The following is a 25,677-nucleotide window of genomic DNA, read 5'->3' on the forward strand; positions in this document are numbered from 1 at the left end:
TGATCTTTAAGGGGTTTTTCCTTCTAGCTATAGAAGTTTTTCCTTGATGTTCTTCCAAGAATGCATTAAATGAGGAATGACACCCTACCTTGGTAAGGAATTCCTAATAAAATTCTCGAGCTCTTTCTCCCCATCTCTTCATTCATTGCTTTTCAGAAGCAGTTTAAGCCCTGGATCAAAGAAAATTGGGTACCAGATGGGTTTTATCCTAACATCTTTAAGTTACCCTGAGAGCATTCTTGCTACCAATTTCCACACAGTGAAATAAATCCTAGCTACAGTAGAATGAGACTTCCAGGAAGCAGCAGGTGTAATGTCACAGCTGTATTAGCACTGCTAACTTGATCGAGGATCACGTTACATCTGGGACTGTCACAGTCGCTACTGAAGTTACAAAGGCTGCTGAGAGTGAAGCAAAAACTCTTGGGTGCTATTCTTTAGCTTATTAGTGGGAATCTTAGAGAAAATGGCCACACTAACTTATGTGTCTCACCAATGCTTCTCTTTACTCCTGCCACATGCTTTTTCGACCCACTGCACCCCGTTTTTGTGTGCTTTGTCTGTTTTTGCTAATTATCATGTTAAAATGTTAGATGTGGCTTAGCTGGAGAAGTATATTACTGGTTTGCATGCAGGTCACATTCTGGGGAAATAAAATTAATTTCAAAGGGCTTTGCTTAGAGGGAAATTTTAATCTGAGAAGAATAACAAGGATCGGAGCTTCTTGGAATTCTGTCTGCATTTGTAACATTCCTAGCAATGTTTGATAACTTATCTGATACTTTGTGTTACATATTTCATTTAAAAATCATATATTGATTTCCTATTTGACTGATGTTTTATGTGAGTTCTGTGATGTTGTATATAAACAAGATATGAGCCTAAAATGGTACAAATGGTCGTTGATGCCATGTTTGTACATTTTAGAAAAATAAATCGTTTCCTTCTCATTGAAATATTTTAGAATAATAATATTCAATTCCAAAAATATTTATTGAATATTTTGTGCAATCCATTTATGTGTAACTTTTGATTCAAGACATAAAACCATGCTTTAAACCTACAATCTAAACAGAGATACATATGCAAACACATACTTAAAATAGAGTGATAAATGTTCAATTTAGAATTATATATTTCCTATGACATTAGAGCACAGTAGGTAATGTGTAATGAATGCTTGGAAAATAGGATTAAGCATATGGACTCATATTATTTGAGTCCTAAGTGTAGGGCTTTGATTCAGTTATTTCACATAGTGCTTTTTACTAGATGCATAAAATGGTATCAGATGCATAAAAAGGAAGTATTTAGTATGCGCTGGCTCACTTAAATTGTATAAACATACCTGAAAAATGTTCTTTTCTTTCTCAATGTTGAAATTTCATTAGGCTGTATTGATGCTATAAACCTCTAAAAGGATTAAAATTATTCATCCATAGAGCCTTGGATTGGGTCTTAATAATCTTCAGGATTTTCTATTGTTATAAATGGCAAAATTAAAGAAAATTTAGGAAAATGGTACATTAAAATCTTAACATAATCAGCTGACTGAAGAATGACTAATTCCTTTTATTAACCAAGGATGGATTACAGCTTAATGGATCATCTGTGATGTGTAGAGACCTAATTAATTATTGAGATGAGTCAAAATGTCTATTATATTTTGTGATCTGCCATTCTCTGCTTACACATATAAATAAAATTAATATGTTTTAGAGAAAAATGGTTTTGATAAATATTTTAGAAGAATAATGAAAACTCTGTGATTGTAAAAATGAAATGAAATCCAAACATTTGAAAACGTAAATCTAAAGGAAAACAGAGTTTGTAGCGTGATCAGAATAATTGCTGTAGTGTACTGACTTTAATCAAACAGATCTTTCAGATTAAAAAAAATTCTGGAATAAACTTGATTATTTGGAAATAATCATTATCTTCCCGCAATAACCACCTTATATTTGATTTTCCTGAAAGTGTAACAGGACACATACCTGAGCTGTGAGTCATTAAACAGGGGAAAGTCATAAACACATTCTGAAGATGACTTAGGTTTAGAGAGTCCTTCGATTTTTCTATTCAAAGTGTGTAGGCCAGCCTCATTGGCCTTACAGGGGAGCTTGTTAGATGTGTGGAGTATTGTGCCCCCCCCCAAACCCACTAAATGAGAACACTGACTTCTAACAGGAGCCCCAGGAGATGTAAATGTACATTAAGGTTTGCAAAGCACTGGTCTAAAGGAATTGTGGGAATGCAGAATGAATGCTCAGCTATGGTTCAATGATTCTTGTGATACTCATGTGAAATTATTTTTGAGATTAAAATACGTTACTGGGGTTTTGAAAGGGCTTCTTGAAAATAAATTTATTAACTGGAAATAAAATTATATAATTTCATTAATTTTTAGCATTTTCATGGCAAGAAATAGTTTAACTTTGGTCTCAGCCCATTTGATTCCTTCTAATTATAGTTCCGTTTACAAGTATAGCTCCCTTAAGTGATATTTTCATATTCTAAACTTTAGCCTTTATTTTTCACCAGAAATAACCCAACCGATTCAGAAAGACTTTTTTAAAACATATTTTTTACTTAATTCAAGAAATGTTGGAGTGCCTAGTTGGGCTCAATTGGTTAAGCATCTGACTTGATTTCAGCTCAGGTCATGATCTCATGGTTTTGGGGATCAGGCATCATGTCTCTCTCTCTCTCTCTCTCACTATCTGCCCCTCCCCCACTTGTATGTGAGTGCGCTCTCTCTCTCTCTCTCTCTCTCTCTCTCTCTCTCTCTCTCTCTCTCTCTCAAAAATGCATCAATAAACTTAAAAAAAAAAGAAATGTTTACTTACACACCTATATATACACAGTAACAATTCACTAGTGAGGGAAATTCAATAAAGTATAAATACCTAGACAAGATTCAGAATTATGTATTAGTGAGGGAGTAGTTTATGTACATAAAAAGTTACATATCAGGCTTGAAACTAAATAACCAATCAGAAATAATGTAAAAAAATATATTTTTTAAAATATCACTTGGTTCCATGTTATTATCCTGGTAGTTAGATATATTTAAAATTTTTAATTGATTTGGGTCAGGGTGAAATGGTTTTTGGAAAATTAATTTAGCTAGTACCCCGCAGGATATATTTTAAGTAAAAAAAATGAAGGTTAAGGAAACCATTTTTTGCATGAAATGATAACATAAAATAGTGTGTTGGTTCACTTGCTCTCTGCCTCTCTCAAAAAATAAAAAAAAATAAAAAAAAAACATAAGGGTTCCTGGGTGGCTGAGTTGGTTAAGAGTCAACTCTTAATTTTGACTTAGGATTCCGGTCATGATCTCAGGGTTGTGAGACCCAGCCCTACATCAGGCTCCCTGCTGAGTGTGGAAACTGCTTAAGATTCCTTCTGTCCCTCTTCCCTTCCCCTGCTCACTTTCACTCTTTCTCTTTCTCTTTCATAAAAAAATAAATAAATAAATAAGTAAAATAGTGTGTTGTCACATACAATAGGAAGAAAAAAAAAAAAAGATGACCACTATGAAGAAAACAAAAACACGGGTATATATTGACAGACTATGTTGGAGATGGGCTTGAATTAATGGAAGTGTCAAAGAGTTTCCACATTTTGAGTTTAGTGAAAGAATATTTATTTGTGGTATTTATAATGAAAGAGCAATATTTTGAAAAGTCTAAAACTGGGTTTCTAGCTGCATAGACCACACCCAGGAAGAATTTACATGGGACAAATTAACTGTTGGTTTGTTTCATACAATTCCCTATTTTTATTTTATGTGTGTGCTTATGAATTGTTTATTTTTTGCAGCATTTTTAGGTTTCCAAGAAATTTAAGAGGAAGGAACAGAGATTTCTAATATATCCACTGCCCCCCCCCCATACATAGCCTCTCCCATTAACATTGCTTACCAGAATGGTATATTTTCTTACCAAGGAATAACCTATATTGATGCATCACAATTGCTCAAAGTCCATAGTTTACCTTATGGTTCACTCTTGGTGTTATACATTCTATGGGTTTAGACAAATATATAAGGTGGATGTGTAAGGTTTTGGAGGATTCTACTGGTATATCTTCCTGATCAAAGATGCTTTTCTCAGCCATGTCCAGTCTACTAATGAGCCTAATCATTTATGTGACAGTGTTCTTTATTTCTTGCATTTCTTTGTAGTTCTTTCTTAGGATTTCATCTCTTTACTTATGTTTACTTATGACCACAGTTACTTTAAATTCCAAGCCTGATCATTCCAACATTCCTGCCATGTCTGATTCTGATGCTTGCTGAGTCTCTCCAGTTTGTTTGTTTTTTGCCTTTTGGTATCCCTTGTAATTTTTTTCTTGATAGCTGGATATATTGTACTGGAAATGCAACTGCTGTAAATGGTCCTGTAGTAATGGGATGTTTAAGTGTGGGGCGGGGGAAGCGTTCTATAGCCTCTGATTAGTAACTGTCTTTTAGTGAACCTATGCCCTTATACTGTGAACTTCACAAGCATTTCTCATTTTTTTCCCTCTGTAGGAGAAACCTGAAGGTTATATGGGATTGAATTCTGTATTTCCCTTCCCTCAGGTCAGTTAGGCTTTGATAATACTCCAAGTTAGGCTCTGGTTAACTAGTTTCCCTGAGGGCAGACCTTGTTAGGAACACAGTGTTCTGAGGCATTTCAAAATATTTCCTTCCCCGTTGAAAGCATATGGGGATTTTTATGACATTTTACTGTAGGAAACTGGTGAGTCCCCCACAGGTAAATCGCCAAGTATTGAGGAGCACCTCCCCAAACAGCATGGCTGTGTCTCCTGGAGTTAATTTTGAGAGTTGTGTGCACTAAGCCTCCATTAATTTGTCAATTATAGTTCAGTTTTCCTCTACCATTACTGGTTCTAAGATAGTTTCTGCTCCTGAGTCTCTGCTGGTAAGCCTTGTTTCCTTCTATTCACATGTCTCTCTCTCCAATCTTGGGAGCAGTAGTTTGCCCAGAGTCCTTCTGTCTCTTATGGATCCAAGAAGAATTGCTGGTTTTTTAATCTGTTCAAGTTTGTGTTGTGTTAGCTTGGAGTGGTAATTTCAAGCTCCTTACATGTGAAACCAAAAAATATCATTCTTTTGTATTGTTTAGTAACATTGCATTGTACAGATATACTCTAATTTGTTTATCCATTCACCTGTAACATTTGGCTTGTTTCCAGGTTTTTTCTCTTATCCATAAACTTCTGTAAACATTCATATACAACATTTAAATGAGCATATACTTTCATCCCTCTTTTATAAATACCTGGGAGCAGAAGACTGGATTATATTGTAGATGTACTTTTACTGTTTTAAGCATCTACCAATCCTATTGCTACTATAACAACTTACCACAAACCAAGTGACTTAGGACAACATAGATTTATGTTGTTACATATCTAGAAGTCAAAGTCTAAAATCAAGGTGTCGAGGGGCCATGTTCCATCTGGAAGCCACAGGGGAGAATCCACTGCTTTCCTTTTATAGTTTCTAAGCTTCCTGCGTGCTGGCTGCTGCCCTCTTGCTCAGGGCACTCAGACCCCTTGCTTCTGTGATCTTATCTCTTACTATTCTCTCTGATCCTCCTGCCTTCTTCCTACAAGGATCCTTATGATTACAATGATCCCACTTAAATAATCCAAAATACTCTCTTGAAATCTCTACAATTGTTCAATTAATAACATCTGCAAGGTCCCTTTTACATATTTACAGATTCCACAGGTACCAGGGATTAGAATGTGAATGTCTTTGAGGTGTCATTATTTCAGTCTACCACATTATCTTCCAAGGAGATTATATAACTACATTCCCATTAATAGTGTAGAATTGTTCTAGTTCCTCCACATTCTCACTAATACTTGGTAATAGTCACTTTATTTATTTATTTATTTATTTATTTATTTATTTATTTATTGAAAGAGTGTGTGAGCAAGCAGGGGAGGGGCAGTGGGAGAAAAAGAGAAAAAAGAGAGAGAGAATCTTAAGCAGCGCTGAGATTCCACCTTAAGACATGAGATCATAACCTGAGCTGAAATCAAGAATTGGACACTTAACCGAATAAGCCACCTACGTGCCCCAATAGTTAGTCATTTTAATTTGCATTTCTCAGATAACGAACAACGTTGGACACCTTTTCATGTACATTTTTGCTTTCTATAGGTAAAAATGTTGGTTCAAATACTTTCCCCATTTTTTATTGGACTTTATGCTTTTTGATTTTTGGATTTTGAGCATCCTTTGTATATTCTAGATATGTCTATAACCAAATATAATGTTATTATATATTGTTGGCTTGTCTTTTTTTAAATATATTTAAACATATTTTAATGATTTAAAATCCTTATTAAGTAATGAATTTAACAGTGTTCAAGCTCATCAAGTTGTATAAATTAAACATGAACAGATTTTTGTATCTCAATCATATCTCAATAAAGTGGTTTAGAAAGAAAAATAACAACAAAATATGAAAATATTAGGGTAATATTTGATAAAAAGTAAGCAAGATCTGTACACTGAAATCTCTAAAACATTACTGAGATGAACTCACTGATGTAGAGATATATAGGGTTTTTAGGTCAGAAGAGTCAATGTTGCTGTGATGGCCATTTTCCCCAAATTTATCTAAAGATTCAATGCAATCCCAGTCAAATCCCCACAGGCTTTTATATAGAAATTTCAAGGTAATTATAAAATTTAAATATAAAATGCAAATGTAGACATATATAGACACACATATGTAGACAAACTGATTTTTGACAAAAGCACGGAGGCAATACAGAGGAGAAAGAATGGACTTTTCAACAAATGGAGCTTGGGAAACTAGATATTCATATGCAAAACAAAGAACTTCAATTCATATCTCACACTATATACAAAACTTGATTCAAGTTGGATCATAGACCTAAGTGTTAGAACTAAGACAATAAACCTTTGAAAAGAAGACATGAGATGAATCTTCTTGATCTTAAGTTAGGCATAGATTTTAAGTTTATTCATTTATTTGAGAGAAAGAGAGAGAAAGAGAATGAGAGAAAGCACAAGCAGGGGAGGGACAGATGAAATATTGAACTAAGTTGAAATCAAGAGTCAGATGCTTAGCTGACTGAGCCACCCAGGTGTCCCCAAAGATTTTTAGATATGGGACCAAAAGCCCAGTCGAATAAAGGAAAAAAATCATAAATCAAAATAATCAAAATTTAAAACTTTTGGGAGCACCTGGGTGGTTAAGCATCAGACATCAGCTCAGGTCATGATTTTGTGGTCTGTGAGTTTGAGCCCCACATCAGGCTCTGTGATGACAGCTCAGAGCCTGGAGCCTGCTTGGGATTCTGTGTGTCCCTCTCTGCCCCTTCCCTGCTTGCTCTCTGACTCTTTCTCTCAAAAATAAATTTAAAAAATCATTAAAAAAGTTTAAAACTTTTGCTTTTAAAAATTTTATTTAATCTTGTCATCATTTGAAATGGTTTATCAAATATTTAATTCATATAAAATATATTTTTTAACATATAGGAAACCAGAAAAATGATGAAAAAAAAATTCCATGCGTAGGTAGAGCTCCAGTTATTTACTAGCAATTTTCACAGTTATCATCTCCACCTACTTATTCCCCAAAATATTGATGCTTAAACTTTTAAAATTATAGATAGTTATAATTGCATTGAAAATGATTACCAATATATCTTACAGTTGCTGGAATATATTTTTAAAATGAAAAAAAGAGATGAAATGAGAATGTTGCTTCAATAAGTGTTAAAGCTTTCACAGAAAGTAGATAGAGTAAATTATACACACTGTCCTCTAATTTTTAGGAACAGTGAAAGTTTCTGGAAATATTATCTATCATGCCCTGTTACATAAAAAGACAAACATTGGTTTGGTAAATGTTCCTATTACTTAGAATCCAATCAATTTAAGTTTCTGTAATGTCAGTGCTTTGTAAGGTAAAATCATTTTATGTATCAGATAATTTCTATACTCCAAGTATAGCAATACATGATTTTTTAATACAGTTTACATCTGTCATTTTGAATGCTTCACATGCTGTAGAGAACTCCACTGTCATTTAATACACTCAAGGGAATACTGCTTCACCATTAATCTTATTTGTAAAACATGTTTGCATTAACTTTTAAATCTTCTTAATAAAAGAAAACCGAAAAGAATAAGCAGATTGCTAACAGATTATTGTGGATGAAAGCATAAATGTCAGTGTCAATGCTGGAGGACTTAGAATGCTTGCCATATTAGAGAAAAGGAACTCAATCCTTCGGTACCAAAACTACTTTTTTATAAGAAATGTTTTATCCTATTCTGAAATAAAATCCTTACCTAACAGGAAACAAAGAACAATCTATAGAGGAGATTTTAAAATAAAAACAAGATTGTGAGGATTAACAATAATATAAACAAAGAATAAAATAAAGTAATTATGATTTCAAAAATGTATTTCCATACATAAGTGTTGGAGCATAACTACATAGAAAGAGGAATGGCACTCAGATTTTTTAATCAACTTACAATATATTCATTTATTCAATTAAAATGTTTGTTGATCATCTGCTGTAAGAGTCTGTTATACAGTAGCAAAACAACCCATGGGATTACAGCAGGGAGACAGAATGCATCCCGAATAAAATAAAGCACTTATAGTATATGGGTATATATGGAATGTTAGGGGAGGATTCAAGAAAGACCTGAAGGAGGCAAGAAGTCTAACCAAGTGGACCTCTATGTGGAAAAACATTACAAATAGAAGGAAAAAGTAGAAAGTTCTAGTTTAGGAGAGGAGAATATGAAGTGTATTGCAAGGTGAAAGAAGAAGGACACTTTGGCTGGAAAGGAGTCCGTTTTGGGAGGTGACATGGGGGATTGGGGTAAAATATGAGGTCAGAGAAGTGACCAGTAGTCATGAGATCAAGTACAGAATTGTAGGTTTTTGTAAGGCACTGGGTTTTAATCAAAGTGAGAGGAGACTTCATGTGAGTTTTTTGTTCAGATAAGTGACCTAATCTGATTTATATTTAATAGGGTTACCTGGGTTGAGGAAGCAAGCAGAGGGAGGGAGGTGGAGAGCAGCCTGGAATCTATGGCCCTCCCTAGTCAGGCTGGGGCAGTGTGGAGTTCTAGACTCAGAACTTTTGTAGTGGGAGTACAGCTGACAATGTCATTCACTCCCTCTACACAGTAGTATGAATTATATTACAAATGGATCTACTTTAGTAGTGATTTTTTTCTACTTTAAGAGGGAAGAGAGAACTCTTCAGCTAAAGGCACTTCAAGTGTTTTATTTGTTCTTATATTGCTTTTACCTTTGAGCAGAATTAAATTGGAAGAAACTGCTGCTGTTTAAAAACATTCAAATATCATTGTATCGCACAACAGATGCATGTTTTCTGTAGCTTTAATTAAATCAATATTTTGTTTTCAGTTTTTTTAATTTATGTTAAGTTACTCTGAAAAAATTGATGTGCAAAATTAACTTCATCCCTACTCCATACAGGGATCATAATTCCTGAAAACTGTTATAATCACAAAAGAAAAAAGAAACAAAGCTTAATATGCCCCTTCCTTAAAATTTGTCTGAAAGACATTATTTACCATGATCTTTTCATAATTTGCTGACATGTTACTAGACAAGCAATATCTTCCAAAAGTAATCATTATTTTATAAAACAGCAGGAAAGTAGGTATTTTGTTTGCTACTATTCTTTATCAATTTCATATTTAAGGTAACAGGTAACATTCATAATGTTTTCAACTGACTTTTTTTTATTTGTTTGTTCTTTTGTTTGAAGCTTTTGGAAACATGTCCAAAACATTGATGAGATGTTGGAAACCAGTTGAAACACAGTAAAATTCAACTCAATAAAACAGGACTGCTTTCTCTTCATCCACGTTGGAAATTTTCAAGAAGTGAACTATGACAATATACCAATTTTTGCTACTATTTCTACTCTGGGTATGCCTGCCACATTTCTGTTCTCCAGAGATAATGTTCAGAAGGACTCCTGTACCCCAGCAAAGAATTTTAGGTGCACGTGTACCTAGGAGTGATGGCAAAATTCTGCATCGTCAAAAACGTGGGTGGATGTGGAATCAATTTTTCTTACTGGAGGAATACACAGGATCTGATTACCAATATGTGGGCAAGGTAAGTTTGCACTGAAATGGCAAATAGTTACATTCTTTCTTTACATGTCTTAGGAAAATTTGAAGGTTATCAAGATCATCATTCTTACAAATTTTATTCTCTAAATATCCATAAAGCAATTTTTGTTTATGGAATAGAAATTATAATTTGAAAAACCACAGAATAAATAAATACAGCATGGTAAAGGTAGAAATTCACTTGATAGAATTAATTCTGTCCATTTCCTCATGGATTAAAGAAGTACTAAAATTACGCTTTTAGAATTTGTAGTCAGAAATCAATGATAGTGAGAAAACTATACGTCAATCTGGCTACTTGAAATGACTAGATAGATAGATAGATACATATGCAATGGTTCCCATTGCTCTTGATTTTCACAGGGAAGAAAAGACATTTAAAAGTAGTTTAATATTCTATAGAATGAGAAAGCAAATGTCATTAAAAATATGACCTAAGGCCAAAAAAATAGCTTTTTTATAAGAAAACTTATTTCAGATATGAGTGTTATTTACTTTTCTTAAGTCTCACTGTGGGCACATTTATATAAAGGAAAATACATAGAAGACAAGCAGGCAGAAGTGGTTTACTTACTGCGATATGTGGACAGAGACAAGTTTCTACTCTATTCACTTATAAAAGTGAGGAAAATTAGTTGTGGTTGAGAGTCGAACGAAAAGTAACAATGAATGCTTGTGTGAACTATCTTCTATTCATTTTGAGTGTTCTTTTTTTGGCACTATCTGAATGTAGTAGAAGTTAGTGTCTTAAGAAAGGTTTTGTGTTAATAGGCATGGTTATTATTTTTATGGACAGTATGAAAATATATCAAAGAAGAAAGGGAAACACTAGCAAGATAAAAGTAAATATAATCACATGTTAATACATCCTATGTTAACACTGTAAAGTTATGATAGATACATTACCGTGATGGAGAATTTTGCGTTAACCTAAACTTTAATAGCTTCATCCAAACAATTAAAATGTGCTAATAATTTTTAATCCTCTAAGAAAAACTATTTTTAAAAGTTATGTAAAGTATTTTTTCATTGATTTTAAAACACTTTGATATGTTTTTTCATGTTCCAATTATTTCGGTCATCTTTAAATGTCTGGCAATATGGCATCGATGACATTAAAGGTTAAATGTTATATCAATTATAAGGAGAAGGAAAAGTGGCAGCAATCTGAGCAGTATTACCAGAAAGCACACGGTAGCAGACTTATCACAGGTCGCATCTGATTGGGTGTCCAAGATCAGTGGGTTAAGGTACATTTTATGGTTGTTGTGATAGGCAACTTTTAGTTAATGAAAGCAACCACATGAAAATATAATAACAGAAATCTACACCAAAGAAACTATACAGTAAATAATTTCCTTTGGTTCTTCCTGAACAAAGAGCTTATTTGGGTTATTTGCCTGTGTTTTCTTTTACCTAGTGCATTTTAATAAGGATTTGATAAGTGTTGGTAAATTAAATTACCATTGCATTATATACTCTCTCATGATAGTCAAGTGACTTCTTATGCACTTTCATTTGTTCTCTCCCAGAAGAGTGTCAACACCTTGAGATCAAGTCCTATACTTCACACCTCACTTTGTCTTTGGCTCTTTGAATAGAGCTTAATATTTCATTGATTGAATTGACCTGAGTTGCACTGGATTGAATTCCCAGAATCATCTGGTCCTGCTCGGTTCTTTGGGGGGGGGGGGGGGGGGGGGGACTAGTCTAGAATTTAAATCCCTATGGGTAATTAAAACTGGTAATACTTGTATATGCATCTTGATATACAAACCAAATTTTATTCTTATTTACTCTGCTTGAACAAGGCAAGTCAGAAAACTCTTTAACAAGAACAAACATAAGGAATTTATGGGATGTGTCCACTAGTTCCTTTCTATGTAATATGTGCTGAATTACTAGATCAACAGAAATTTATTAGATTCTGTAGCTATAAGCTTACTTCTAATGCCCAGAGTATCTATTTTTTGGTTTATATTTCAGGACCACTTTGTAGTTTGAATCATTTATTCATGTCATGACCTGTGAAATAGCTATTTAAACATTTTCCTTTTCTATAGTATAGTACTTGCATTAATTACTTATTATTTATATTGCATTAATTACTTATACAATTAAAAATCTTATTTAGATATAAACAGATTTGCAGATGTCAAAAAGGCAATGTGCAATATAGAATATTTTAATAAACATATACTACGATGGATATAAAACATTTTAAATTCCCTAAATATTCTTTCTAAAAGTACTTACAGTAAATCTAATACATATTTATCCTTTCTTTCAGAAATTTCACTTCCAGTTTTTACTACCTTTAAAGTAGGAATGTAACATTGATGCTTAATGATGTATCTAGGTTGGTTTAGATATATTAGTAATACATGTTCTAATTCCTTGACATATGGAAGATAATGATAGACACCCCATTGTAGTGGGAAATATTTGAGAAGCTCAGAATAAGAAAATGGAGAGAATTACACTGATAGGGTGAGGACAAGACTGAAAGCACATGCGTGAAGAGGGAATCTTTTTTTTTTTTAATACCACACAATTTGCCAACCAAATCCTATAAAGAATAGATTGGTATATAATTTCTCAGATAAAACCCCATTACTGATTAAGGGAAACAGAGGGAAAAACCTATTGCTTCTCATTGGGTAAAAGCTGAGGGAAGCTTAGGAAAATCATATAATTGTGGAGCCTCTGTAGCTCAGTTGGTTAAGCAACAGGCTCTTGGTTTTGGCTCAGGTCATGATCTCATGGTTTGTGGGTTCCAGCCCTGTGTCCGGCTGTGCATTGACAGTGTGGAGCCTGCTTGAGATTCTCTACTCCCTCTCTCTCTGCCCCTCCTCACTCCCACACTCTGTCTCCCTCTCAAAAATAAATAAATAAATAAATAAATAAATAAATACACTTAAAAAAGAAGGAAAAGCATGTAATCAATGATCAGAAGACTTAGGATATAACCTTGTTTCTACTACTATTTTTCTCATAGTGGTTAAATCAACCTACTTCTCTTAGCCTTCATTCTTTCATGTATGAAATCAAACTATGATTATGTGAATGGTTTAATTTATATATTCATGTTATGTAATTATATATGTTAGTTTTATCCACATTAATTTTAATATATTCATCTTACTATATATTCATTTTTAATTTAATAATATTTTGCATTATAAAGTATATGAGAATTTTAAAATCCATTTAGAAAAAAAAGAAGAAATAAACAGAGAGAAAGAAAAAGAGATAGATCAGTCGCCAAATTGTCATTGCCATGACTGTTATTAAGAAACCAAGCCAAGAGGCACTCGGGTGCCTCAGTTGCTTGAGCGCCTGACTCTAGATTTCGGCTCAGGTCATGATCCCAGAGTCGTGGGATTCAGCCCTGCATCAGTCTCCATACTGAGTTTGCTTAATATTCTCTCTCTCTCTCTCTCTCTCTCTCTCTCTCTCTCTCTCTCTCTCCCCACCCCTTCCCACCCCCGTCTGGCTCTTTCTCTCTAAAATTAAACAAACAAAAAACAACAAAGCCAGCCAATAATGAACTCACTCAAAGCATTTCTTTGTTCAGCTCTTGATGATCAAACCACATTTTCCTCTAACCATTCAATCAAATACATCCTGAACCAAAATATAATTGTCGTTAAGTTATTTTTTCTTTTCAGTGAGATAATAACAAAATTTGCCTTTAAGAAGTTTCCTTTATAGGATAACACCATGTCCCCTCGCTTTAACTTCCATAGCAAGGGGTTTATATTTGAACTTCAAGTAATCTACTTTTGTACTATGTTGCTTTCATTTTGCATCTTTCTATAGACATATTACATTTTTCCAATTTAAGATTTGAGAATCATTATAACTATAAACTATTTTTATTTAAGTATGACTTTTAATCACGGTTTCTTATTGCCTGATTCAGTCACCCTGGACAAATAATTTCAAATATCTAGGTTCCAAATATTCAAACAATATACATAATGACATTAAACTAGATACTCTTATCTATACTACACTGTCTATTAATTAACATGAATTTAAACTACAAAAAAAAACTTAGATACTCTTGAATTTAGTTTAAGCCGTAACAGATAAACAGTGGTCAAAGAAATACTAATTTTACTTACTACAAAAATTTTGTATTCATTTTATATAATAATTACTCTCAAGTGGGGAAGAGCATGTTAAAATTAGACTTTTAATCAAAACCAGATACTGAGAAAAACCCCTAACACGCCAAAAAATTAATAACATATTTGGGTAATAATAACCTGATTTTGAGTGAGCATAGTAAGACAATTCACTCCAGGAAGTGAAAATATAATAATACTTTAAAAATAATTAGGGTAACTGTCTACATTTTTTGGTACAATAAAACCATCAGGTGGTGGCAGTAAAGGGGCTGCTACTGGGATCTAGTTGGCAGAATCCAAGTTTACTGCTAAAACCCGCAATGTATAGAACAGACCTCCATAAAATTTTCTAGTTCCAAACATCAAGTGTGCTAAGATCAAGAAATACTGTCCTAGTTTGCCAGTTTTTTTACATTTTCCTAAATAGCTCAATCTTTATTTTAGTTCTTTCTGGGTTCTTGCTTCTGAACCTGCTCCCATTTGTAATTTTATTTCTTCCTTCCAGAGTTGCCATTAGTATTCACTTTCTGAAACGGACTTCTCTTAAGATCTCCTCTCCTTCATGTCCTATCTAATCTTGAAGTCATGCATTTGGTTCCAGCCTCTTAATCACCCTTTTCTGTAGACTTATGGGCTCCACAAACCCCCTAAAAATGAAGTATGCATTCATTCTTTCAGTAAATATCTAGAAGACCCACTATTCAGGTATTAATTACTCCTATTAAGCATATAGTAGAGAAAATATAATTTATCTGCTCACGAAGTATCTGCCTTTAAGAGAAGGAGAAAATAATAAGTAAAGCTAACAGGAAGTTATGGGACTCTTTTAATCTCTGAGAGAGCACAGAACCCAAAAGCCACCAACAAAAAAAAATAAGTGCCAACTATCCCCCTGTTCTATTTCTGCAGTAATTGTAAGTAAAGTGGAAATGAAATTTTGGGATTTGCATCACATAAATCAATGTTATTAAAAGTCAAGATTGGAGAGCCAAGGTATATGCTTTTATTTTTTACTTATCTGTATTTCTTTGGAGCTCTTTTGATGTACAATGCCTCATAAAAAGTGATCACTGTAAATTTCTAGAAGAAAGATCTTCCAAAAACTGAAAAAACATGATCCATGAAAGAATAACCTAACCTTAAACAGAATGCCAGAAATACCAACTGTGCCCACCATATTAGACCAGGTTCCTTTCACCCTTAATAATGTAGGTACAATCAAGTCAAACCTGGTAACAGGGGAGAAAGAGTAGTTCCAACTAGAATAGAGAGAGGAAGCTGCCCTGACCTCCCCACTGCAGTCTTCCGGGGGTGAACAGATCTGAGTCGAGCACGTGGAGAAAATGCTACATAAGAGTTCAGAAATTGCAAACATTTTAATGGATGTTAAATATTATCTTCAGAGAGTTGGATATTTTAATGACTGTAATAATACTGTTCTTGACACTAAAAATTCCAGGTGAATATTTCTTAAAAACAATCCAAATATGACCAAAAAAGACCTACATTAAACAAACAAACAAATGACAACAACCGAAAACCCTTTAACTGTTTAATATATAGAGATCTGATTTTAGTGGGCGGGGGCAGGCAGAGTGTTGGTATATGGTTATTTTCTATTTGAACCCTATTAATTGCAGCCACTAAAAGAATGAGGCATGAAACAAATAACACAGTAGACAATTTTAGATAGAAAAAGTCCTGGAAGAAAGTAAATGAGGATGATGGGACAGATATTGGCAGAGACTCCTTTAGATTAGGTGGTTCTAGACCTTCCTGATGAGGGGACATTTGGACTTTTGGATGGATCAGGACATTATTTATCTGATATGCAAAGACCACAAAATAAGACAAATCTGAATTAGAGTGCTTAAGATCTTCTTATACTAATCCTCAAGCAAGAGGTAATAAAAGCATTTTTAAATAGAAGCCTGGCCTGCGTAACATTGATAATGTTTTCCAGGCAGACCACCTCTTGGTTTTTAATTCTCAAAATGCATACAATATTTATATCTTTCAATACAATGATATTTCAGCCAGAAGTTACATAGGGAAAATATGCTTGCATCCTCAAAGCTCACTATATTTTAACAAAGCAGTATTTAGGAAGGTAGTTGAGTTGCATTCCAGATGCATTTGCATTGAGGATGAAACTTCAAAACCAGGCATAGATGATTTGAAGATATCAAAGGCTGTCAAAAAGAATGTGTATCCAAGTTTTATAACAGAGAGAAGCCATACTAATTCATATTAACCTTAGGTGATCAGGTAACATGGATTTAAGCATTTTACATATTAACATTATAGCACGTTATTCATATTATACAGATTTTACTGTACTTTGGTTACTAAATTTTAGAATTGGTTTTGAGCTTAGATGTAATGTGTGAGCATTATATTTTTTCTCATTTAAAATATTAGGAAATAGGGTCCCTTTTAACATTTTCAAGAAAAACATCAAATGGTAAATGTTGCATGTTAAAAATAAATGACATTTATTTACAAGATAAATGGAATTAAGTATGGAATGCTCATATATAAATAACAACCACAATCATCTTTTAAATACAAGTTTTACTGGTAGTAGTGATAACATGTTTTCTATAGTCTTCCATGAAGTTATTTGCATAACATACTACCAAATATCAAGATTATTCATATAGGGGCGCCTGGGTGACTCAGTTGGTTAAGCGTCCGACTTCAGCTCAGGTCATGATCTCACAGTTCAAGGGTTTGAGCCCCACATCGGGCTCTGTGCTGACAGCTCAGAGCCTGGAGCCTGCTTCGAATTCTGTGTTTCCCTCTCTCTCTCCTCCTTTCCTGCTCACACTGTCTCTCTCTCAAAAATAAACATTAAAAAAATTAAAAAAATAAAGGTTATTCATAAATACGTGTGACAACTTCATTTTATAACCTTCATGAAACAACTCACACACACACACACACACACACACACACACACACACGCACACCCCACCTAAACATATTTACCACACTCCACTGCCCATATTGTCCTTAAAGGATTTATGGAAAGTCTACCCTTTCATTCTCCCATTTTCCCCCCTTGAGTTACTATCCCAGAGAGGCTGTGAATGTTGTCATCTTTTCTTTCCTACCACAGCCTGACTTTTGTATATTCCTGTTTCATGTTTACTAATTTATTAGCCCTTCCCCACAGAAATCTCTTCTCTTTTCCTGTTTCTTCAGTTAGCCACATAGCACCTCTTAAAATCTACCTCCCTATGTCACATCCCTTGAAGTTACTTTTATTGGAATATATTTTAGAAAAAGATAATTATGGGTTTATTTTCTAAAGGTTTTTTTTTCTGTGATTTTAGGCCAATGAATTCACAAAGACTAGTAATAGTTGGAAGTAGATAGAAGGGCATTCAAAATAATAATAGACTGATGACAATAAAAAATGATTAAAAATTTTTTTTCTGTGCCAAATACGTTTTGGAAAACTTACCTATTATCTCAAAATATTCAAATTCAAATAAAAATTTAAAACTATAATTTAACCCATCATTTTTTCAAATATAAACTTTTAAGAAACATGATTACTTTATAATGAAGATTATGTGAAAATTGAGTAGATTTTTAACAAAAACTCGGGAGAAATCTCTGTAGATGAAAAATGTATTAAATCTCACATAAATTTGCTCAGCAGAAAGTATCTCAGCGTAATTTATCAGTAACAGGTGCATGTGTAATGGTCATGAAGCATGGGAAATTATTATTATTGTATTATGAATTTCTACCAAAGCCCTCTCATTTTCTTTCTTGGAGACAATACATAATTATATATTCAATTAAATTCTGTCCCCATTGTACTGAAGAATAATGTTCTCTTCAGGAAAGAAAATGAAAAAGTGGGATGTATGTTATTGTGTTTGCTCATCAATGTTTCACACTTGGTATATGTTCATATATTCAGATTCTCAGTTACCTTTTATGAAAGCATGAAAAGGAGTGAATACTTTAATAAATGTTCTGAAGTGAGTTCCTAAATATTCATAGTTAAATTTCTACATTTTTAGTAAACAATATTATTTAACCTTAATATTTTATTAATATTATTATTACTATTGCCATTATTATTATTGTGATGCTAATTGGGTAACTGTCCCATGGCTTCTCATAATTGCAACTGAAAGCAAAAATAAAGAACAGTATGAACATGTAAGTTTCTATATAGATGGGCTAAATTTAGAGAAGGGAGCAGTAATTCTTTTGGAATATAGTTCTCTCCTTTGGTTCTCTCCTTAGAACCCTAATCCACAATAGGCAAAGGGCATTTTATGTAAATTTCAGATTCCCTCTTTCAGTAAAATTATTTCACTTCTTTAACTTCACATTTAAAACTACACTGTATGTGTTTATGGATTACATAAAACTATTAAATTTAGAATTTTAAATTCAGATGTTAACTCTCAGTCCAGTACTAAAATTATTTTATGAAGTATGAAATTTTACAAAGTAAGAGCATATACTATTATAGACCTTTTTCTAAAGGAATATTTCCTATTTTGGTGGCTGTTTAGCTTAAATTCCATCAGTGAACTTCTCAGTTCAGTATTATGTCTTCCAAACACCCAAAAACACTCCAAGACCACTGAGTTTTGCAATTTTCCTTGACACCAATTTCACCACAAACCTACATCAAATCTAGCAACAAATTTAGTTTGTACATATGTGTTTGACTATTCTGAGTCTAGCAGAACAGAAGGATAGAGTTGTGAATCATGAACAGACCCAGTTTCTGCATCCTTGATGTCTGAGTTTCTGAAGGGAAACAATAAATAGATAAAGCAAATATCAAGGACATGACTTTTGATTAAAAATCAAATAGCATACAGGTAGAGGCAGAGAACATCCAAGGAGAAGTGGGGTGGTGGGGTGGTGGGGAAGAAGAGCAAGACTAGCATTATTATAGAAGACAAGGGAGGGAAAAAAAACCTGCAAAGAATAGGTGACTAATTTTGTTGTGTAATGCAAACTCAATCAAAAGACAGGCGTGACAATTTAAAAATCCGTGTGGACGAAGGAGAGAGTTACTGTAATCATCTGAGGCAAATGGGAGTCAGTTAGTTTTGTGTTGGGCAGTTTCTCATAGGCATATTATCAATTAGACAAAATAAGTGGAGAATGAGAGATATTTTGAACTGATGAAGAGCTAGTGATAGGATATTATGATGTGGAAAAAGAGGATGTGAATGTGCAAAAACAGATGAGCTCTCTTTCCTTATTAAAAATTGGAATTGAAAATATCTATCAAGGTGACAGTGAGCACCACACATAATCATAATCACTAAACAAAAAGAATACTGCCGTTTAAATCACCAAGAGAAGTAAAACAATTAAAAAAAACAACACTTTTCTTGCCGCTAATACTTACACGCTTCTGAAAGCAAAAAAAAAAAAATTGATGTAAATATTATTACACATGTTTTTATGTGAGAATTAAATAAGATATAGTTTATAATAATCTGAAACACACTGATATATCCTGATAATGATAACTGTAAAATTTGATTTATTTATTATTACTTAATATTACAGTAACCTCATAAGATATTTTTATTATTACCTCTCATTTATAATTAAGAAAAATATATCCTCATTGTCTAAATAAGTGTTCTAAGGGCACAAATCAAGTAACTTGTAGAGCTGGAGTTCTAACCCAGAAGAGATGACTCCAGAGTATATAATAGCCAACATTACACCTCATTACACCATTATTAATAATGATATTCTTGTTGTTAATATTCTGTATGTTACCTCACTGAAAACAATTATATTCTTATTTAAGAAGTATAATGATAGGGGCGCCTGGGTGGCTCAATCGGTTGAGCGTCCGACTTCATCTCAAGTCAGGATCTCGCAGTTGACGAGTTCGAGTGCCATGTCAGGCTCTGTGCTGACAGCTCAGAGCCTGGAGCCTGCTTCAGATTCTGTGTCTCCCTCTCTTTCTGCCCCTCCCTCCCTTGCTCATGCTCTGTCTCTCTCTGTCTCAAAAATAAATAAACATTAAAAAAATATAATGATAAGTATATTAACTGTCTTTTCAGAATGATATCAATAGAAAACTAAAACTGCATGGATAACAGGGATATTTCTATTACATTATAGAGGTGTCAAACTTATTTTGTTATGTGTTTATTATTTAATTTATATATGGAATTGATAATGCATTTACTTTGCATAAAGTTTGAAGGGCAAAACAGAGTATGCAGTTAAAACTAAGACTCCCACCATGATCCTCAGGCCTTCCTAGTTCTCTTCCTAAGAAATAATTGCATTTACCAGGTGGTTTTTGGCAGTGGGTATATATTTCAAGAGACATTATAGAACTATATAACCACACATGTACGATTTGCTTTTACATAAATGGCTATGTACTTTATGCAATCTTATATAATGTCATTTTTTAACTTAAAAATATAATTTGAGAACTCTCAGTTTCAGTAAATAAGGATTTATTTAAAAATTTAGTTTCTGTATAGTTTCCTGTGGATATATCATAATTTATCATTTTCCTCTTGCAAGCATTTAGTTATTAAAAATAATTTAATAATAACATGAACTGTTATTTCACACACTGCTGGCATACCTTCAGGAATAAGATGAAAGGTGGAGATGCTGAAGCAGTCTTGAGCGATTTTATACTTTAATTAGTATTGCTAAATGGTTCATCAATGGTGGATGAGAGTACTTCTTCACCATTTTATCATATCTCGATATCATCATCATCTTTTAATTCTTCCAGTCTTATGAATTAAAACATATTTCTGTTATTTTAAGTGATGATAAGCATTTCTTCATGTGCTTATTAAAGTGTTTTCCATTTTTTTTAATGAGTGTTTATATCCTTTACCAATTTTTATACTGGCAAGATAAGTTTTTTTACCCTTAACTTCCTATTAACTGACCTTTGAGTTTTTTTTTTTATTTTCAAATGTAATTCATACTGAAAGTTGAATAAAACATGTATATACACTTTAATGAATATAAATCAATGGAAATGGAAAATTGCTACCTTATGAAACTTTCTCTGTGGGTATGTTAACAACATTTCTCCTTTATGAAGGTGTCGATAGGCTTCATGTTGTGTTAATAATGCCTTGCTTTTCTTTATACTTTGAACTTGTATGTAGCCCTTGCTAAACAAGATACTAGAGTTTTTTAATGTTTCCAAAGGTATAATTATAGTTCATATATTATTTTGTGTCTTTTTTCCTTTGTTCAAATAGGTTTATAAAATTAACCCATTTTGTAAAGGATTTCTTTATATGAAGGTGTTTGGATTTAGTGAGATAATATTAATAATGAATATACAATAGTGTCCCTTCCCCTAGCTTTGGCTATTATTAATAATGCCCTTATGAACATCTAAATATGCATTCTGATACGTATGTATACTGAATAAGTTTAGAGTATATAATTAGGAGTAAAACTGCTGATATATATAGTGTGTGCCTAGCTTTAATTTTTCCAGAAAGTTCCATATTAGCTTCCTAAATGTTAACCAATACATATTCTCACTAGCAGTATATGAGAGTTCTGTTACTTTGGATGCCCAACTTTGTTATTTAACACCCCCAGCCCCCAGTCTGGTATTTTACTTAGCATTATCCTAATTAGCAGTGAGCTTTCATTTTTGTGAAAACATTTTTCGAGTATTTTACCAATTGTTTCTTTAGGTCATCTTTTTTTTTTCCTATTGATTGGTTCATCTCCAAATCCATAATAGTTATGGAGCAGGCACCTGTTATTTCACTAGTTCACATAACAACATATCCTATGTCATGAAGCTCATGTTTTTAGTAGGAAATTCAGGAAATTAAAAAGAAACATAATAAATATATTACTATTACAGTATGTCAGAAGATGAAGAGAGCTATTAGAAAAGAAGAGATGGGGTGCCTGGGGTGCTCAGTCAGTGTCCAACTCTTGATTTTTGGCTCAGGGCATGATCCCAGGGTCGTGGAACTAAGGTCCCAGTCAGGCTCTGTGCTAAGTGTAGAGCCTGCTTAAGATTCTCTCTCTCCTTCTGCCCCTCTCCTCCACTCTCTCTCTCACTCTCTCTCAAAAAAAAAAAGGAAAAACAAGGGGAGGAATATTGGGAAATGAGACATAGTGGGTGGTGGTGGTCAGATATTTCCTCATTGAGAAGGTGGTATTTGAGCAAAGGATTTGGAGGAAGTTAAAGAAGTAACTAAGCAGCTATCAGTGGAATATATATATATATATATATATATATATATATATATATATATATATACTGAAAACTCTCCAAATCAGGAGGTTCCTTGTGAATATTCCAAGAAGAGCAAGGAAGTGAGTGTGGAAAAGAGGAATCAATAAACAGGTGGTAGAAGGGGAGGTCTGAGAGGTAACGGGATGCCCAGATCTCATAGAGAATAGTAGGCAGAATAGTGGCCCTCAAAGATACCCGCATCCTAATTCTCAGAATTTGTGGCGGAGTTGGTTAGGCACCAACTTCGGCTCAGGTCATGATCTCACCACTGTGGGTTCGGGCCCCCAGTTGGGCTCTGTGCTGACATTTCAGAGCCTGCAGCCTGCATCTGATTCTGTGTCTCCTGCTCTCTCTGCCCCTCCCCTGCTTGTACTCTGTCTCTCTCTCAGAGATGGATAGACATGAAAAAAAATTAAGTTTATTTATTTATTTTGAGAGAGAGAGACAGAGCATGTGAGCAGGGGAGGAGCACAGGGAGAGAGAGAGAAAACCAATCAGGCTCTGCACTGTCAGTGACTGACAGTGCAGAGCCTGATGTGGGACTCGAAACCACCCACCGAAAAACTGAAAGGTCATGACCTAAGTCAACACCCTGACGTTTACCAACTGAACCACCCAGGCGCCCCAATGAATATGTTATTTTAAATAGTAAAACACGACTGTGCAGCTGTAATGAAATAAAGGACACTGAAATTGGAAGATTAGCCTGCTTTATTCAGGTGATCCCACTGTACCCACGTGGGACAGATGCAAGAGGGCGCATGTCAGTAAAGGGACCTAACAGTGGAACTAGGGATTAGGGTGATAAAACTGTGAAGATGGAGGGAAGGGATGCAAGCCAATGAATGCAAAGAGCCTCTGGAATCTGGAAACTGTGAGGAGGTCCCTGAAGCCTCCAGTAAGAGAGGAGCACTGCTGACACCTGGATTTTATTCTGACTTCCAGAACTATAGGACAATTAATTTGCGGTGTTTTGAGCCACTGAGTTTGTGATAATTTGTTGCAGCAGCAATAGGGAACAGTATGTAGACAGGACCTCTTAAGTAGTCTGACTTGTACTCTGAGCGAAATAAGAAGTTCTGTAGAATTTTTGGCAGAAGAGTGGCATTACATGGATTACGTTTTAAAAATCTCATTCTGGCTTCTGGCTTTAACGTCGATACAACATAAATTTCTGCAGTAGTGCACATGGAGTTTTGGGGTTGTTGTGTATGACTCAAACAATTTAGGGGCACCTGGGTGGCTCAGTTAAGCATCCAACTCTAGATTTCAGCTCAGGTCATGATCTCGAGGTTCTTGAGATCCAGCTCTGTGCTGAGAGCATGGAGCCTGCTTGGGATTCTCTCTCTCCTTCTTTCTCTTCCCTTCCCCCCGCTCAAGGGCACATTCTCCTTCTCCCTCTCTCGCAATAAATAAACATTAAAAAAAAAATTGGCCCAAGCAACCGGAAAGATGGATTTGCTTTTATTCGGGACTGTAGGATATCAAGAAATTGAGTGTTCTGAGAGAAGAGGACACAGGGCCGGGTTCAGGGGCAGACGCATATTGAAACATGTGTGAGATAGACGAGGATGTGGGGGGAGAGATGAAACACATGATAAATGAAATGGAACATAAACATTCCTTGAACTGCAGGGAACACTAAGAGCCTGGAGTGTCTTAGAATACAGGTAGAGAAAATGTTTGGAGAAGAGTGTGGATTAACTGTACCACACGCTGCTGGAAAGTCAAGTATGTTGGGACTTTTGAATACTAACTTTAGTTTCTCAGAGATTATAGGTGAACTTGATGCTCGGCTTTCAATGATACGGTCATCCAGAATTCTTATTACAGTGATTTAAAAAGGAATGAAGGGAGAAAAATTAGAGAAAGTACATGCCAGAAACTTTAGAGAGTCTTGCTATGGAAGGGAGTAATGTATGCAGCAGTATCTGGCAGAAGATAATGTTAGTGGGATCAAGGGGAAAAAATAAACACACCTTTTTTTACTTGTCTTTCTGCACTGAAGAAAGCTCTGATGCAATACTGAATAGATGATTTGAGAGAGAACATCTTTATTTTGCTCATGATTTTTTTAAAAAGAGTTCAACATTTTGTTATTAATTGTGAAGTTTCTTAGGGTTGTTTTAAAAAATATTTTTATTATACTAAAAATGGCCTTTTCATCCTAATGTGCTCTGTTTTTAAATCATAAATGAATATGAAGTGTTATCAAATATATTTATGTATCTATGGAACTGTTTATTTTCCCATTGGTATGTTAGTCTAGGGATTGACTTAAATGATTTTTCTTGTTTGAACTAAACTTGTAGAGTTGAAAAAATTCATGTTTGGTAATGATATAATAGCTTTCTATTATTGTATTCCATTTGTTCTTACTTTGTTTAAAATTGTACTGTTATGAAATCATGTGTTTTTATCCAAGATATCACCCTGTGAAATTTCTTTAGGTCTATACCTATCATATTTAGATATCAAAATTATGATAATCACATAAAATGAAATAGAAAATGTTACCAATTCATATAACCTTAAATAATTTGTGTGTGATTGAATGACTGCTTTCATGAATGTTAGCTAAATTCACTAAAAATTCACTAAAAATACCCTAGGATGCAGCAGTTTTATTGTAAGAAAACTTGGGCTGTTGACTTATTTTCTTTAACAGTCATAAGGATACTCAGATTCTCTTTCCTTCTTAGTTTCTTTAAATTGCATTTTTTGCATCTATTAAATATTTCTTTGAAAGAAATAAAATGATAATGATAATAAAATAAAATAAAATGATAATGCAGAAAGGAGTCCCAAAAAGACTTTTTAAAATACACTATTTTATTTAACAGTTATTTTATTTTTACAGAAGAGTTGCAAAGGCATAGAGAGTTTCTATTAACTCCACACCCAGTTTTCCTTATTATTAAGATTTTAAATTACTATAATATGTTTGTCACAAATAATGAATGGTATGTATAGATAATTTTTTTTAATTTTTTAATTTTTTTTTATTTTGAGAGAGAGAGAGAAGAGAGAGAAAGCAGGAGAGGCAGAGAGAGAGGGAAACACAAAATCTAAAGCAGTCTCCAAGGTCT

At 33.8% G+C, this 25,677-nt stretch overlaps 1 protein-coding gene across 2 annotated transcripts in view; it reads left to right on the top strand.

Annotated features, from left to right (window-relative positions):
- CDH10 (cadherin 10) overlaps window positions 1–25,677 on the top strand; it is a 195,577-nt gene that overhangs the window by 62,578 nt on the left and 107,322 nt on the right. For both annotated transcript variants that reach the window (XM_045038516.1, XM_011286675.4), the window contains exon 2: window positions 9,820–10,175. In XM_045038516.1, coding sequence (XP_044894451.1) covers window positions 9,945–10,175 — 231 coding nt within the window. In that variant the 5' untranslated portion in view covers window positions 9,820–9,944. The remainder of the gene's footprint in view (window positions 1–9,819; window positions 10,176–25,677) is intronic.

The sequence above is a fragment of the Felis catus genome, chromosome A1 (genome assembly GCF_018350175.1).
Source record: "Felis catus isolate Fca126 chromosome A1, F.catus_Fca126_mat1.0, whole genome shotgun sequence".
Lineage (NCBI taxonomy): Eukaryota > Metazoa > Chordata > Mammalia > Carnivora > Felidae > Felis > Felis catus.